The sequence below is a fragment of the Marmota marmota genome, unplaced genomic scaffold (genome assembly GCF_001458135.2).
Source record: "Marmota marmota marmota unplaced genomic scaffold, marMar, whole genome shotgun sequence".
In the NCBI taxonomy this organism is placed as follows: Eukaryota; Metazoa; Chordata; class Mammalia; order Rodentia; family Sciuridae; genus Marmota; species Marmota marmota.
In genome coordinates, this window is record NW_025999853.1 from 28,483,798 (window position 1) to 28,502,369 (window position 18,572).

General features: G+C 33.9%; 1 protein-coding gene across 1 annotated transcript in view; it reads right to left on the bottom strand.

The window, feature by feature from the left end:
* Nucleotides 1–18,572, bottom strand: part of Ptprq (protein tyrosine phosphatase receptor type Q) — a 206,246-nt gene that overhangs the window by 153,876 nt on the left and 33,798 nt on the right. The window contains exons 15-17 of the mRNA XM_048808230.1: nucleotides 7,661–7,843; nucleotides 7,189–7,290; nucleotides 3,859–3,979 (exon numbers count right to left, since the gene is read on the bottom strand). Of these exons, the coding sequence (XP_048664187.1) occupies nucleotides 3,859–3,979; nucleotides 7,189–7,290; nucleotides 7,661–7,843 (406 nt within the window). The remainder of the gene's footprint in view (nucleotides 1–3,858; nucleotides 3,980–7,188; nucleotides 7,291–7,660; nucleotides 7,844–18,572) is intronic.

Sequence of the window (18,572 nt, forward strand, 5' to 3'; positions counted from 1 at the left end):
ATGAATGTCAGTAGAGGGGGAAGAGAGAGAAGAGGGGAGGGGAGGGGAGGGGAGGGGGGATAGTAGAGGATAGGAAAGGCAGCAGAACACAACAGACACTAGTATGGCAATATGTAAATCAATGGATGTGTAACTGATGTGATTCTGCAATCTGTATATGGGGTAAAAATGGGAGTTCATAACCTACTTGAATGAAAGTGTGAAATATGATATATCAAGAACTATGTAATGTTTTGAACAGCCAACAATAAAAAATTTAAAAAAAATAAAAATAAAAATAAAAAATAAAATAAAATTGATTATGGCAAGAGCCCAAAAAGAGTATTAGTAATCACTAATGAGAGAATCTAGAATTATGACTATTCACTTAGCAATATTGGCTAAAGCTGCCAAAAAGTATTTTAGTAAGAAGATGTTGGAAACTTAAAAATACTTAAAAATATATACTTCATTATAATTTATATATGTTTCAGTGTATGCTAGATGATATTCTTAAATATGTCTCCTTTTGTGTTTTTTCTTTATGTGATCAATTCCACTGTAGAATTCATTATTGGTATTCTAAAGTGGAATTATGGCAGAAATGACAAAAAAGTCAATATTGAGTCTCTAACTCTTAAAACATACTCTTCATTCATCATCCATTCAACAATAATTCAATTTACGTTAGTTATTTAATTCTAGTTTTATGTCCTAAATATCACAATGAACAGTAGAACTTGAAGTATACAGGTATGTGTGTTTGTGTATAAACAAACCCAAGTTTTGTTGAGAGATAAGTGTTTCTGACATTCCACTTGCACAACTCTAGATGATTTGAAACCCCAGAGTTTTATATTTAATACCTGATGTAAAAAGTAAGGACAATTCTATCAGTTAAGTCAAAGAAAACACCTTTTACTACAAAGAAAGAAGCAGAAAAGAGCAAACTAGTCAGACTAGAGTATCCTGGGATCTTAGGGTGAGGGTAGAATGATAAAAATACCCAAATAGGTTTGGGAGGGAAATATCAGGGCATAGAGTGTTTGCTTCAATGTAAAGAGAGTCCTGCTTCTTGTTAGCAGTGAAAGAAAAAATGCAAACCCTTAAGAAAGCTCTGTTCAGTATGGCACTCTCCAGCAAGACCTAAGAGTTCCTCCAGCAGATGACTGAGAATGGGAGAAGGATGTGGAAGTAATTTTCCTAAACCCTACACACTGCTGACTGGGACAGAGGACACAGTGGAACATATCTAGCTACCTGACTGTCAAAGCATACTTTCCAGAAGAATCAGGGGACTAAGACAAGCATTGAGGCTGAACCAAGTTAAAAAGGAAAATAAAAACCTTAAAACTAGAAACTATGACTACAAGTCAGTACTGGAATAATTCCCAAGATTGCCAAGTTAGATGAATTACAACTTCACAAACCTGGAATTCCCTCACTCCCTTTCACTGGGCTTCTGTTGCACCTAAAATCTATCTTGAGAAGAGAGACTAAGAATAGATACCTCTGAAAGATGAGATAAAAAGTACAAGCGGGAGCGAGACTTTGAATTGACTTGAATAAACACCCCAAGAGAGATTGAACCAAGCCCAGAGGGAGAAAGAGAAAAGAATGAGTTATCTCAAATAAGGACCTTTACCATCCCCCATCATTATGGCAAAAACAAACAAAAAACAACACACACACACACACACACACACACAGGGAACATGCTACAGAAAATAAAAAGTTATGTTTTATATGACATTTTAATTGCAGCATATAAAATTCCAGCCTGGCTATATTCTTAAGTAATATAATAAGTGCTATTAATTATTTTCAATAAGTCTGGCTACTATGCATTTCAGAATTCAAAACAAGTAGAATCTTTGCAAAGTTCCTAGAGTAGGTGGCTTCCATGGACCATAACAGGTCACACCCAGAAAAGAGAAGAAACAGGTAAACAGCATCCTTTAGAATATGGTCTCCAGCCACGTATGTGCTACACATTATGCCAAGAATAGCTGAGGCTCTGGGAAGAGAAACCTGGTCACTACAGAGGACCAAGGTTCTCACAATGTGGGACTGAAAACCAAAGGCAGAAAAATTTTGTGATAATATAAGAGAAAAAGGTTAATTATTCTCACCTTTCATCAACTCATTTTGCTTAAATTTTTTTCTAACTTAGTAAATGACATAAATGTCTAGGATTCACCACTCTTGATTCCCCTCCCTCCCTCCCTCCCTCTCTCTCTCTCTCTCTCTCTCTTTCTCTCTCTTTCTTTCTTTTAATCTCTACAGCCAATGTATCACCAAGTCATATCAGCTTGTCTTCCACAGCTAAGAGATGCCCACTCTCTCTTCTACTCTGTTATTGTCTCTTGACAATACTACTAAAATATCTTCCTACCTCGGACCCTGCTAACAACTTCGCCCCCTACAATTCATTTTCTGTAAAAATCCTCAGAGTCCTTGAAATGCTCTATAACTCCCATTTTATTTAAAATTAGGACCAAATTCCCATCATGCTTAGTTCTTAAATTTTTTCTTCCTTCTTCCCTCTATATTACTCTTCAATGGTGCCCAAATCCCCAGCAACAGTGGCCTCTCTGGTCTTCAAAATGACAAGCTACATTTCCCCAAAGAGCAAAGATAGCTGATATTTATTCTCTATCTCTGGAAAGCTCCCTTCTGCAGATCATCACATGTAAGAAGCTCCTTCTTGTGATTCAGATCACACTTCAATGCCACCTTTTCAACAAGGTCTTCTGGGAACATTCTATCAAAAGCAATCCTCTTTTCCATGAGATCCATTCATTTCTGTTTATGGGTATATAATCAAGTTATCTCTTCAGAATCCAGGTTCCTTGGAGGAGTGGGTCTTGTGTGTGTCTTGTTCATATGCATTTAAGTATTCTAACAATATTGCCAAATGAACGAAGGAGTAGGTTAATGTGGGGAGGGGGGTTAAATTCTTCCCACTGCTTCCTTTTCACTAACATCTTTTATGATACTCCCAATTTTGCCATAACTAGACAAAATGACTAAGAATCAGGCAATAAAAAACACAAGGATATGTATCTCTAAAGAACAGTAAGAAAAAGGCTTAAAAGGGGAATAAGAAGAGAAAAATCTTAATGTATGAAAGAAAAATAGACTTTAAAATATTGTAGCCCCTCATTCAAGGTTGGGCCTTCTAAATCAGAAATATAAAAGAAAGGAAATGTCTATGTTTTATAAAGTATTTCATTTTCTGAGTAGAAATATTTAAAATTCATTAGGAAATGTGTTACATAACTGGTGAGTCCTCCTAAGAGGACTTACATTAGATCAAAGCGAAGATTTTAATCTGCTGAGTTTTCATGAAGCAAGACAACCATCACAAGACATACTGTCTTTTCACAAATGAAAGATAAATAAGCAATCAGCACATAAGGGATGAGAAAAAATAAACATGCTTAGTACCTCTCAATGGAAAACTGACCTTAACAGATTTCTGAAAAAATACTTTCTTAAGTTAAATTTTAATTGATTTTTTTCCTTAAAGAAACTTAAAAAGACAGTGGCATGAAGTTCATGTAAAACTTTAGAAGAGTTTAAAATTATATGCTTGTAATCATACAAATTGGTCTATCAGACTTTTAAGAGTATAATTAGTATAATTGTCCATAACATTATTGCTTTTTTTAAAACTGCAAAAATTATATTATTTGTGCTTAGACCACTACATAATATGAGGAAAACTTACTTCTTAATAAAAGCAAATTAACTAACCTATTAATAATCAGGTTCCTAATGCAGCATCACATTCTGAAATAAAAAACTACATTCCTATCATGTTACAGATTAATATTTGTTCTCAGAACTATTTCCAAAAAAAAAAAAAAATCTTACCAGACATAAACTGTGTAATAGAGGATAATACCATTTGGCTCCAGAGGTGGTTTCCATGACAACTTCACTGTGACACCAGACAACTGTTTTACAGAGAAATCTTGAGGGGGAGAATCAGGAGCTGAAAAGTGGGTACATAGAATAATGCATTTCTTTAAATATATATAAGAAGAGGTTAAGATGGAAATAGTTTTTTTAGAAAAACTTTCTGGTAAATGAATCATGTTCAGAGCTTTTTTTCACAGGAACAACAGTCTGTTTACTTTCAAATGAGATGATAAAAGAAGATTTTGCATGGTGGTGTCAGAACATCTGTTTCTGTGATTCAATGGAAAAAAATATTTCATGAGAAAATAGAAAAAGGGATATGTCACAGTGACTCACCTACTATTCAAGTACATCATGGTAAATGAGCATCCTCTAATACAAATGAAAACTTTATTGGGGTGAATAAATATAATGTACAGCCAAAAGCTCTCCAGACAATAAAGAATCTTGGGGGCAAAATCACACATCCAAGAAATGGAAAAGGAATAAGCATTACATTGGGAAGACAGTTAAAATGACTGACCTCATTAAAGAAAACTATATTTCTCAATTTCAGTTGTGCCATTAAACTGTAAAGTCATATCAAATGTATTCACTGAGTCTTCAAAATTGAATAGTTTTCAAAAGAAACACCAATGTAGCACAAAAACAAGAAAAAAATAGAATCTACTTGTAATTCTGCTATAACAATATAAGAACACAAAAAATTAGCTATTTGACATGGAATAAGTGGTATAAACAATTACTGCAACCTGGTAAGACAATTTTTTATTTCCACTTGGACAAAACATTTAGAGAGCAATTCTCATCTGCTGTATTACTGTATAATAATGTCTTAAAATTGAAAATACAACTTTTTTGCATATAAAATAGTATAACTCACCAAAATTTGGTTCACTGTTACAGTTATGAATGAAAAGTTAACTCATAGGTAGCTAATACAGATTTTGAGAATATGTTCAGACCTCTTAACTGTGTTAATTAATATATAGTTCATGGATAGATCACTCTTTTCAATAAAAAAGCCATTCTCTACCCTGATCTTCATTAATCATATGACTTGGCCAAGAACTTAGATGGATGTTTACCTCACAAGTCTACACTTTTAACAGCCTGTGTAATTCAGATACATAACACAAGTTGGAGTCTTGACTTGACTGGTAAAAGCTCTGACTACACAAAATGTATGTCTAGTATGGCCTGATTCCTTCATATAAAATCTCAAATTCTCACCATTAGGACTATTTGACTATATTATAGATAAAAGAGTGAGTACTATTTCCAGAAGGGCATTGTTAAAATTATTTTGTACATGTTATCATAGATCATATCTAAGAAAGAGAGCTAACCTTCACCCTTACTCTTCCATCATTGACATACTGGGAAGGATTTATTTATAAAGTTAATTTGGACTTTGAGAGCAAGGAGAATCTATAAATGAAAGAAATGAAAATTCAGACAGACAGCTTTGATGGAGAGTAAGTACAGTAAATACAGACAATGACAAGGGACAACTAACTCATAAGAGCACTGCACTTAGAAACTGGGGCAGCACAGTGCAAAGTACCAGGACACTTTGGTGAAATACTTTGGCGAAGGTTAAAGAGGAAAGGAACTTGCAAAAGAAGCAAAGGGTCCCCAAGTCTTTGTTATTTTGAATAGAGTAACAGGAATGCAGAAAAAAAAAAAGCTTTCATCCTTTTGGAAGTGTTTAATGTACATTCCTCCCTTATGAGTGATGCTAGGGAGATGTTCAACATCGACAGGGTACAGGCTAGCTAGAAGGTAGGAATCTTGAAAGAAAGAAAGAAGGAGAAAAAACTCCATAAACACTTAAGAGGCATCCAGATCCACCCCTCATGGCAACAGGAATTCCTTTTATCAAAAAAAAAAAAAAGCTAATTGTTTCAAAATATACAGTGTATAAAATATAAAATCCAAATCCTAATACCAACTATAGCCCTCAAAAGTCATTTTCTTAACATGATACAAATCTAATCACCTTGTGAGATGCCAACATAAAGTGGTCTCAGTGGAAAAGCTGATTTTATTCAGGTTAGGAAAGAGTATATGTAAATATTCAATGTGAAGACTATTAACATTCAGGGCCAATTATGTTGAGAAACTTGGAAAACAGCCTGAATTCATTATAAAGCTAATTCTAATGCCATTTTAAAAATGCTGAAAGTTGTCATATACAGAATCTTCTCTAAAACTTATATAAATGCATGTTTTTATAAATGTGAAAGTGGAAAGACACAGTGGTAGCATACATCGTTTAATGTTCAAGTCATTCAAACCAAATATTTAGCTCTAAAAGTTCCCATGGAAAACATATTGTGTGAAGAGTAAAAATTTGCTCTCAAAATGTAGGCCCTCTGTTCACCTCACAGATAGTTTCTTTTGCTGAGAAGAAACTTTTTAATTTGAGTCCATCCCATTTATTGATTCTTGGTTTTAATTCTTGCACTATAGGAGTCTTATTAAGGAAGTTGGGGCCTAATCCCCATGAAGATTAGGGCCTACTTTTTCTTCTAAGAGATGGAGAGTCTCTGGCTTAATTCCTAGGTCCTTGATCCACTTTGACAGGGGTTTGATTTCATTGTGTTGCATATGGATTTCCAGTTTTACCAAGACCATTTGTTGAAGAGGTTATCTTTTCTCCAATGCAGTTGGAGAAAATAATGCTAAGTGAAGTTAGCCAATCCCCAAAAAACAAATGGTGAATGTTTTCTTTGATATAAGGTGACTGACTCATAGTGGGGTAGGAGGAAGGAGCATGAGACGAATAGATAAATTCTAGATAGGGCAGAGGGGTGGGAGGGGAAGGGAGGGGGCAGGGGGTTAGCAATGATGATGGAATGTGATGGACATCATTATCCAAAGTACGTGAATGAAGACATGAATTGGTGTGAACATACTTTATATACAAACCAAGACATGAAAAATTATATTCTATATGTGTAATAAGAATTATGATGCATTCTTCTGTCATATATTTAAAAATTAAAAGCAATTTTAAAAAAGAAAAACATATTGGGCTTTTTCAGAATACTGATGACTTCAAAATTTTAAAAAGCATTTTATATCTGAATTTATTTAATGTAAATCTTACTTAACTAGCTTCACATATACCATAACAATGCAATCTTTATATAATCATGTTATGGGACATACTGATAGGCAAGGCTAGGGGGATATTTACATTAGGATTCATTTTATATATGTGTTTCTTGAAATGTTATGGAATCAAAGATTATCAGTATGCACTTTTATATTTACCATCTTCCTCAGTCAATATGCCTATGGGTGCACTCCGAACTCCTTCACCTTTGAGTGTACTAGCAGACATCTCAATTACATATTGGGTATATTTTTTCAGTCCTAAAGAGAAATAAAATGAATAAGTTTGACACTTAGAAATATCCTTTAAGAATGTGAGAGAGTCAGACTATGAAATGGTTCTCAATTCCACAATTTCCCCCAAGTAAAAACTGAATAAAATGTAATTATATAGTAGTAGTAATTCCTATTATGAGAGAAAAAATACAGTATAATGTAGAAAAGGATTAATGTAGAAAATTCTTTCGTATAACATGAAATAAACTCCTGGCATATTGTACCAAAAAGAATTTTCATACCCTGTGTAGAAATAATTACACTAAAACCATTTATAATGTAAAATTCAGTTAATATTTTGAGGCCACACTGTCAATATAAATGTAAATATTCAGCATTTGATTTGTTCTTTTACCTTTAATGTTCTGGGTCAAAGAGGTTGTATTTATACTTTTTTCCTCATTTCCATTACTCCTCTTGAGATAAATTGTATATTTTTGTATAATTCCATTGGGACTATGTGGGGGAAGGAATGATATCTCAATTTCTCCAGAAGAAATATTTTTGTAAGTAATATTTTCTGGTGCACTACTGGGCACTGGATAAAATAAAACACATAATGGCATAAAACAATTTCATCCTAAAAATCTTTTCTGCTAAAATTCTCTAGAATATTTATATACAAAATTAACCAGAGTGTGATTATCATATATATCCTGAATGGATCAAGATGTATAAAAATTGGACCTTGCACAAGTGTACAGGAAAACAATTTCAAAGGAAAATGCATACAATGATTCTGCAGAATAACACAGGATTATACATTTATTAAGAGATTTAATACTGTAATAGCTGTTTTGAATTGCTGAACATGCAAATGTTAGAAAGAGAACAGGAAAGCACTTAAAAATTGATTTTGTTCTTCATTAGTAATACTTTTATAAATTAGCTTAACAGGTTGGTTTCAGACCATAGGCAATTCTCTGACAAGACAAGGAACATCTCCTAGATCTGATGCTGCAGAGTATAACCTAGCAGCAAAATTGTCTCCTAAGAATAGAGGGCATCAGTAAATAAAATATTAGTTTTCTGCATTTAATAATGTTCCTATTATATCAAATATAATGTTCATAAAATGACTCTCTGTGCATATTCAATTATAAAAACTCTATATGTGATTCTAATTCTGGCAAAATATGGGAAAAGATACTCTACACTCATATCTTATTAAAAATAAAAATAAAACTCTGTATAACATTAAAACAAATTTTCTTTAAGAAATTGCAGAGTTGACAAAAAAGAAATTAGTGGTGGCCAAAGAAGAAACAAAAAATTAAAACAGAAAACACATAAAGATAATGAAAACAGGAATCCAGAGAAGGAAGCTGTACTAACCAACCCTGCCTTATAAGTGCCCATTATCCTGACAGTACTGCATTTTCCTTATTAACATTTGTGTAGACTTCCACAGAAAGAATATAAAGCCTTGGGGATGTTGAAAGAGAAGGAATATCCCTGCATAAAGAGCTGGAACCCCCCCAAAATGCAACTTCAACAAGAACCAATATATTGGAGAACTCCAGGGGACACAATGAATATCTCTGTGGAAGCCACAGAGTTCAAGTGAGTGGGATCCCCAGGACCAGCAATGGGGTGCCCTCATTCTCAGTGGCTGGTAGAAATAAATCCTAATGAACAGAGGAAAGAACACACGTAGAAGAGAGAATAGAAACATTTTTCTTCTGACATTTCTGAGTGAAAAGGCAGAAAAGAAAGAAAAAATGTGCTGTTTTGGAATTACAAGCCTACCCCCAAGAGCATATATGGCTTAAATCCATGATACTTGTATATAACCTAAAGAAATCTCTATTTCAGAATTTAGATTAAAATGAAACTGTGCCCTTACTCCTCAGCAACTATATGAAATAAATATAAATCCTCCCTGGAAGAACTCACTTCAATTCAAACCACATAAATTACTCACAGATAAAGTGGAAATATGAGCTCACTAAAAAAAATCACCAAATACACAAACAAAAATCACTAATAACACCAACAGTAAAAGTCAGCAAAGAAGAAGGAAAAAATAACACACATACACACACACACACACACACACACAGTAATTATCTAAAGGCTTCAGATATGAAAATTATTAAATGTTCAGTATATTTCAAAAAATTAAATGTTTTTAAAATATCAGCAAATTACTCTATAAATAACAATAAATAATATAGATAAGTATGGAATGGATCCAAATACATTTTCTAAAACAGAAGAACAAAATAACTGAAATTAAAAAGAGAAGATTAGATAGATGAAGAGAATTCATTTAAATGATAGTAGTTTCAAAGAAATTAGCAAGAGGGTAGCTCAAATAGGAAAGACAGTGGAATGAATCTGACATAATTTCTGTATGTACATATATGACTGTTACCAGAGTGAATCTCCACATCATCTACAGCCACAAGACTGGGCTCCTAATTAGAATAAGACATACTTCATGTTTATATAAATATATTAAAATATACTCTGTTATGTATACCTAAAAAGAAGAGATAAAGCAAACCAATTCATACAATAGTACAAATATGTAACAGCAAATCCCATTACTATGTATAACAATAACACACCAATAAAAATGTGGAAAATAGATAATGTAAAAGAACTCAGAATGACACCAGCAAAGTTATTACCAGTTGATGTGAAGTCCTATATGAGAACAGAGTATGTTCACTGGGTATTTGTTTTATAATCATAGAAAAAGTTTAAATGTATACTTATATAAAGCATGCAAAGTGGGATTTATCAACTGTCACAGAAAATTATAATTTAAAACATTTACATTACTTTCAGTAAAATCATTCATCAGCAATTAAAAAAAGAGTGCGGCTCAAAGAAAAAATTGGGGAAAAGTGTAGAATGGTAGTTAAGAAATATAAATGATCTGCTGATGGGGTCCAAAATAACAGAATGAAGTAAAGAAATATCTGAAGGGATAATGGCTGAGACTTTTCAAAAATTTTGAAAGATGTCAGAGTTCAGAAGAAGAAATCTCAATAAATCAATAGAAAGAAATTTGCTTTTAAAAAATCATGTTTTAACACATTGTGAAAATATAGAAGATCAAAGAAGAGAAGATCTTAAAGGCACCAGAAAGAAGACAAATCAATTAAGGAATGACAGACTGACAAGAACTGAAGAACTACTAGAATTCTATACACAGAAAAATAACCAAGGGTTAAACAAAAATGTATTCAAATAAGCAATAACTGAGAGAAAATACTATTAACACCTCCAATAAAAGAAATGATAAACAATATAGTTTAGGTAGGTACTTACTTATTTATAATGCATACTGGATACTGAATTCAGAGACACTCTACCACTGAGCTACATCCCCAGCCCTATTCATTTATTTATCTATTTGTTTATTCACAGAGTCTTGCTAAATTGCCCAGGTTAACCTCAAACTTGAGACCCTCCTGCCTCAGTCTCTTCGGTAGAGTAGCTGGGATTACATCAGGCATCATCACATCTGGCTAGGTACATTTTTTAAAAAAAATATTTGCCCAAGATGAAAGACCACAATTACGAAGATTATGGCTTAAAAATTGCCTGTATAGAACAATAACAATAATGACTATTTAGGGGAGGGATTAAACAGTATAAAATAAGTACGTAAGCATTATTGCCATTTTAGAGTCCTGTTATTAAGATTCTTTTATTTCAAAAAAAAGAAATTTAGCCATTTATTATTAGTATTTTAAATACAATGGGTATAAAAATTATTACTTATAAATGTGGTTAGAGTAACAAAACTTAGAAACCTTGAAAGCATAGACAACATGTCCCCTCAATTATTATAGGGTATATAGTATCAGTTATAGGGTATGTGACATCGAAGGCAGATTTAATAGAAAAAACTGACATAAGAATGTCAAGACTTTGGGAAATTATTATTCAATGCATAGTTAGACATAACAACATATATCAATATAATCCTACTCCCCTTCTCAACATCCTAAATCTCCACTGTCATTTCAAGCCAATCCACCATACTGAGAAAAATCCTCAAAACCCACTGTGAATGCTTTCATTATCTTCTGGCTCTAATCAAAACTTTAAACCTATTGAGTATATAACACTTGAGCTCTCTCAGGTACCAGACTTGTTCTTATAATCCCTCTAACCATAAGGTCCAGGAGTTGGGTAGTCACATATATTACTCTTCTTTTCCATATGCAGATTTTTTCTCCTTCTTTCTTACTAAAGAATCATAGATCCTTTGCAGACAAATTTCATCAAGCATTGTTGAGACACCTTCCTAACTGACCTCACTTAAATCACTTACGTCACTTTCCTAAAACAATCATCTGGCACCATTTCCCCCAAAGCTTAAAGATGTTGTCACCTTGGTAACTTATTTTCTCTCTACCAGTCTTAGAGATGTCAGTGTCCATGCAAATAATATGCCCAGTTCTCTGGACTCCATGTTCTTTGGTCTTCCTAATGCCAGTGCTCTTCCTCCACACCCTAACCACTTCACCACACCCTAACCACTGGCTTTCATGGCAATACCTGAAACCTGGCCATTACCATTGGCTCTCAGTTCTCTTCTCTTGGGTACCACCTCCTGGATCAAAGCTTACTGACTCTTGAATTCCCCATCCACAAATTCTTTGACCCTTTTTCACTGCCCATCACCTTCCTTAGGTAGATCCCAGAGTCACTCTAATCATTCCCTAGCAATTTCCACTGACTCCTTCCATTTGTATGTTATTTTCCTGGCAAAACTTCAATTCAGGTGAAATCAAACTCTATACTACTTCTACATCTCCATGGTAGCAGCTGAAAATGGATGCACCAAAAACCCCTCTATTCAGAAAAAACACACTTCAATTTATCCTCTCAAAGGGGTCTTTTGCATTGCCTGGTATACATTTTTTTAATTTTTTTTTAGTTAGTTCAGTCTGCTACTAGGTGTGTTTTCACCACACCCTCTCTCCCTGAGCCTCTCCCTTCCTTATTCTAACCTGATAAATTTGCTTCTCATTTCAATGAAAAATTTTACAAACTCAAAACTAAATTATCTTCCTACCACAAGTTTTCCTTTAGATGCCTATCCTCCTTTCTGCTTTCCAAGGCCACTACTGCATTATATTCCATTCCTCCTGGCTATTGAAAGACTTTACAATGTGAAATTATTCAGATGTATACTCGAACACACATGCATTGTAATGTGCATCATGGTAAAAAAAAATCAATCTCCTTCAATTCCACTCACCCTTCAGTTATTGCTCCTCCCTTCTATCCTTCACTTGCTATCAAAACTCAAAAATCTGTCTTTACTCAAATTGCTACACTTTCTTACCTATTGTTCCCTCTTCATCATACTTTATCGAGGATTATTTTCCCATTCCTTTCCATGATATCTACGCACATGAAGTCACCGATGACCTCCATCCTGCCATACCACCAATCAAATGCATGCTCTCATTTTTCTTGACTTCTCAACTGCATTTTTTGAAATAAGAAATATATTCCTTCTAACTGAAAAATATGTATTTACTTGGATTCCAAGACATGATCTCCAGAATTTTCTTCTTCTTCACTGGTGACTTTTGCTTAGCCCTTCACTGGCTCTTCCTTGATTTCCCAAAGTCTATGTTATATTGGCCAGGATACAGTTATATGCTACTCATCATCTCTTTATATATTCATCCTCATGTGACTTCATCTTGTCTACTGACTTCAAATACAATAAATATGGTAATGCCTTTAAATTGTGTATTTTTTGAGATTTAAACTTATTTACCCCATTGTCTTTATGACAGGGTACTTGGATATCCCAAATGTGTCTAAAAGGGAACTCTTGAATTTTCTCCAAACTGACCTCTTCCTAGGATTTACCTTCAGTAAATGGCATTACCATTCACCCAGACCAATAATCCAATAACCATGATTTTCCTCTTCATTCCCATATCTAACATACTCAGCAGAAACTTTCCAAAATTGTTCATATCATGTTCCTTTTTCTTAATTCTCCAGTACCTTCTGGTTAAAATTAAACTCCAAACTTCTTGAATGGCTCCCAAGAACCTACAATTTGCCTCTGCATGTCTCTGTCCTCAACTGCCAATTTTCTACCAATAACTCATACTGCTTGAATGAGAGGAATGCCCAGTTCTTCATCAACCACACACACAAAAAAATTCTCCCCACTTGAAGAATTGGCAATTGCTATTCCTCCTTCACGAATACTTTTCTTCCTGTTTTGATCTAATTTAGTCCTACAAATCATTAATTTCTGGACAAATACAACCTGAGGCCATTTTTCTTAACCCCATCTCAAGTAGCTTGCTTTATATTCTATGATTATCTCTCTTCTTCTCTGGTATTTTTCTTAATTTCTTCATAAAGCTTACCACTACACCAAAATAATAAATTTGTTTACTGTTTTTTTTCAAATCTATGACTTTTCCAGAATGTTAAATTCCAAGATAGGGACTTTGTCTTGTTTATTGCCATATCTACCTAGATAGTAATAGTAGCACATAATATGGAATCCAGAAAAAATATGTTCAGTGAATGAATAAATACAATGTTACAAAATATATCAAAAATGAGGAAGAAGTTCACACATAACAAAAATAAATAATATTGTATTGAAAATCTTCTAAATCATTAGAAAAAAAGGAATTAAAAATATTGTGGTTAAAATTTATAACAAATAACCCAATCAATAAATGGGCCAAGGAACTGAATAGACACTCCTCAGAGGAGGATATACAATAAATCAACAAACAAATGAAAAAATGTTCAATATTACTAGAAATTAGAGAAATGCAAATCAAAACTATTCTAAGATTTCATCTCATTCCAGTCAGAGTGGCAGCTATCAAGAATACAAATAACAATAAGTGTTGGTGAGGATGTGGAGACAAAGGCACACATACATTGCTGGTGGGACTGCAAATTGATGCAGGCAATCTGGAAAACAGTATTTTCTCCTTGGAAAACTTGGAATGGAACCACCATTTGACCCAGCTATCCCACTCCTTGGTTTATACTCAAAGGACTTAAAAACAGAATACTACAGGGACACAACCATATCAATATTTATAGCAGCACAATTTTCCATAGCTAAACTGTGGAACAAATACAGATGCCCTTCAGTAGATGAGTGGATAGGGAAACTTTGGTATATATATGCAATGGAACGTTATTCAGCATCAAAAGAGCATTTGCAGGGAAATGGATGGAATTGGGGAATATGATGCTAAATGAAGTAAGCCAATCCCAAAAAACCAATAGCCAAATGTTTTCTTTGATATGAGATGCTAAATCATAATGGTGATGTTGCAGGGAGAATGGGAGGAATGGAGGAACTTTAGATAGGGCAAAGAGGAGGGAGGAGAAGGGAGGGGGCAAAGGGGTAGGAATGAGGGTGGAATGAGTTAGACATCATTACCCTAAGTATATGTATGAAGACATGGTGTGAAAATATTTTGTGTACAATCAGTGACTTAAAAAATTGTGCTCTATATGTGTAATAAATATGAAATGAATTGCATTCTGCTACTAATTCTAACAAATTAGAATAAATAATAATTTAATTAAAATTTTTGAAAATTCAAAAAAATTTATAACTTAGTGTAACTTCTGATTTTGAAAAACTCTAAGAATTTGTTAAGCTGTCCTTCTGCAGTTGCTTGCCTGCCACCAATGGTCAGGACAAACGTGCATCCCTAAGCTCATGCATCCCAGGCATTTCATTTCTTTATAATTAGGGTATGACCAGTGCTGGATCTTCAGCAAGACAACCCAATGACTCACTGATTCTGGGGAGTGAAGATGCACTTAGAATTTTTCAACTAGTATAAAGAGTACTCCCAACTGTAGTAATATTTGGCAAAGTAGATAACTTATAAATAAAAAATAATAATTATAATTAGTTGGAAAAGCTGAATCTATTTAAAATCTAAAAATAAAAGACAAAATATGTTTCATGATGATCCCCAAGTGGGAAGTTACTCTGAATATACCAAAAGGTTTTTGTTTGGTATACATAGTAGTAATGTATGCAGACAAATTTTAAAAAGTTATTGATTGATGAAAATAAGCTTATAAGAGTTCTACTCAAATTTTTGGTAATCATCTACACCCATTAGTAGATAATGTATACATTGTTGGTCCAAATCAGAAATGTTCAAGGTGTTTGGTTAAGGTTTCACTGTAAAGAATGTTATATCTTAGGAAGACAAGGAAATATTGCATTTAATCAAAAGATTTTTATGGGAACTTCTTAGTGTTATGTTTTGGATAATCATACACTAAGCATGAGAAAATAAAAAACTAATCTTAAGCTTGTAAACTGCATAATCTATAACCACTAAACAAACATACATAGATACACATACACACACTCACACAACACAAAAAAAATCAATCTAATATTGATCTTCCTATTTAACATAGAGTATTTCACTTCCAAGCATTAGTAAACTCCAATTCTCCAAATAAGATAAGGCATTTGAATAGATAACTTACTCCTATTTGTAATTAACAGCATTAACACTTCACTGAGTTAACACATCACTCAATTTCTCACAAAACTTTATTAAAGAGTGGGTACTTATTTTGTAATAAGGAATAGGTATTTCCCTCATTTAATAAGATTATTGAGCCTGGGCACAAAGTGTTGTTCTTGAGCACATTTTGCTTCCAAGGACATCTTGAGACCACTAAACCCTGGCTGCTGCTTCTACCCAAGGAGCTAAACTTGGAGGCTCAATCATAGTAGACTGACATAAGTATAGATTCCACTGTATTTCACTTCCACACAGATGGAGAATGCACAGACCTTGAGACCACCTCAAGTTAGGACAGAGAGCCAAAAATCAGGAGGATAGGCACTAAACCCAAGACTATCATTTAGGTTTCTTTGTTTTCTGAGAAGTCTGTGTCAACACAACCCAACAGTAGGCTAGGAAAACCTGGGCTGAGTCACTTCTCCTCTTCAGTATTTTTCTAGGTATATCTCAGGCCTATTCAATGAATCCTAAATGGGGCTCAATAGACCTACTGTGAAGCCCCAAATTTACTTCTTATCACCTATGATTTATAAGTACTTTTACTTAAATAGTAATTGATCCCCTTGCCTATGAAGAGTTCTATGTTTTATAATGTATTTTCCAGAACTAAAATTCTTTTTAAGTTTATATCTAAAATTAAATTCTTATATTCACTTGAGGTTTATAATCTCTCCCTTAGAATTAAGTCCAGACAAACAGATAATGAAAATTAAATCTACTATTTCAATTCTAAGTTAAAGAATACATACATGTACAAATCTGAAAATAAAAATTATTATATACTGCATCATTAAATTCAGATGCTCTTGATGTTGTGACCACTTAAGTAGTAAAAGATTTGGTAAGCATTCATGTATGTGGTAATTCCTTAATATCACAACAGGATGTTTCAGAGTTATTACTTTGCTTCCTCATGCTGTGCAAATAGCAAAATATCACAGCAAAAATGAACAGGGAAATCCTAAATATATTTTTTAATTTATCACCTTTATTGTTGGTCTGCAAAACAACATGTGATATGAAAGGAAAAGGGGCTTTATGGTCAGATGGGTTTGGCTTCCACTTCTAGCATCATCAATTACCACCTAGATGACCTTAAGCAATTATACATCCACCAATTAATATCAACTTCAGGAGGTCAGGAATAATTTTCTTTGACATTGCTGTATAACCAGTAGGACCCAGCATATTGGAAATATTTGTTCACAGAATGAGCCTCTGAGAATCTCAGTTTTTCATGAGACATAAAGATAATACCTTATGCTTTACTCTAGAATTTAAAAGACAATTTGTGTGACAGCCATTAGCACAGCCCATGGTATCTAATAGGCATTCAAAATATGCTTGTTTTTTTTCCTTGGCCCAGTATAAAATAACACTGAGTCACTAAAAGGGAAATATATCCCTCAAAAATACTTATTTTAGGTATAATAGCTATAAAAGCAATGATGCATACCACATAGTTTTATGTCAATTAACTTTAAATTAAGGAATATATCAACTCCTGAAGATATAAAATGCTCATTATTCTCCTATTGTGTCAATGGAAATTACTCTATTTTCTATGAGCACTTTGTACCAACTCAACATCTTAATTTCTGTACAGAGTCTCAAGAGAATGCTTTCACTCAAAGGTAAACTGCTTTACTAGATTTGTAGATCCTCACAGTCAAGGACAGAACCTTACAAGTAATATCTGGATAAATCATAGAAAATTGCTGATATTTGGCCACTTATGACCTATAAAAGTGGCAATTTCATGATGTTCAGCCAGTAGCCAGTCCACAAATAGTCTCCTGCCCACTCCATCTTCCTCATTAAGATTTGAATAGCCAATTGCAGTGGTGCATACCTGTAATCCCAGTGGTTCCCAAGGCTGAAGCAGGAGGATCAGAAGTTTGAGGCCAGCCTCAGTAAGGCCCTATCCAACTTAGCAAGACCCTGTCTCAAAATTTAAAAAGTGGGGAGAAGGGAGGCTCAGGACCTGGTTCAGTAGTTAAACAGCCCTGGGTTCAATCCCCAATACCAGAAAAAAAAAAAGAAAGAAAGAAAGATAGATAGATCCAGGTTGAATGCTACTTCCTCTATAAGGATTCCCCAGCCATTTTGTGTTTCTACTCTGTTTTGCTATCTATGTCACTATGGAAAGTAGTATAAATATTCCTTAGAAAACTTGGAATGGAATCACCATTTGACCCAGCTATTCCACTCCTCGGTCGGTCTATACATAAAGGATTTAAAATCAGCTTACTATAGTAACATAGCCACATTAAAGTTCATAGCAGCTCAATTCACAATAGCTAAACTGTGGAACCAACCTAGATACCCTTCAATAGATGAATGGATAAAAAAAAAAAAAAAACTGTGGTATACATACCAATGGAATATTACTCAGCATTAAAAGAGAATAAAATCATGGCATTTGCAGGTAAATGGATTGAGCTGGAGAATATCATGCTAAATCATGTAAACCAATCCCCAAAAAACCAAAGGCCAAATTCTCTGATAAGTGAATGCTGATCCATAATGATCCATAATGGGGCAGGGGGTGGGGGGCAGGAGAAAAATGGAGGAACTTTGGGCATAAGGGAGAGAGGGGAAAGGGTATAGGGGCAGGAAAGATGGTGGAATGAGATGGACATCATTACCCTAGGTACATGTATGACTGCATATATGGTACCACTCTACATCATGTACAACCAGAGAAATGAAAAGTTGTTCTCCATTTGT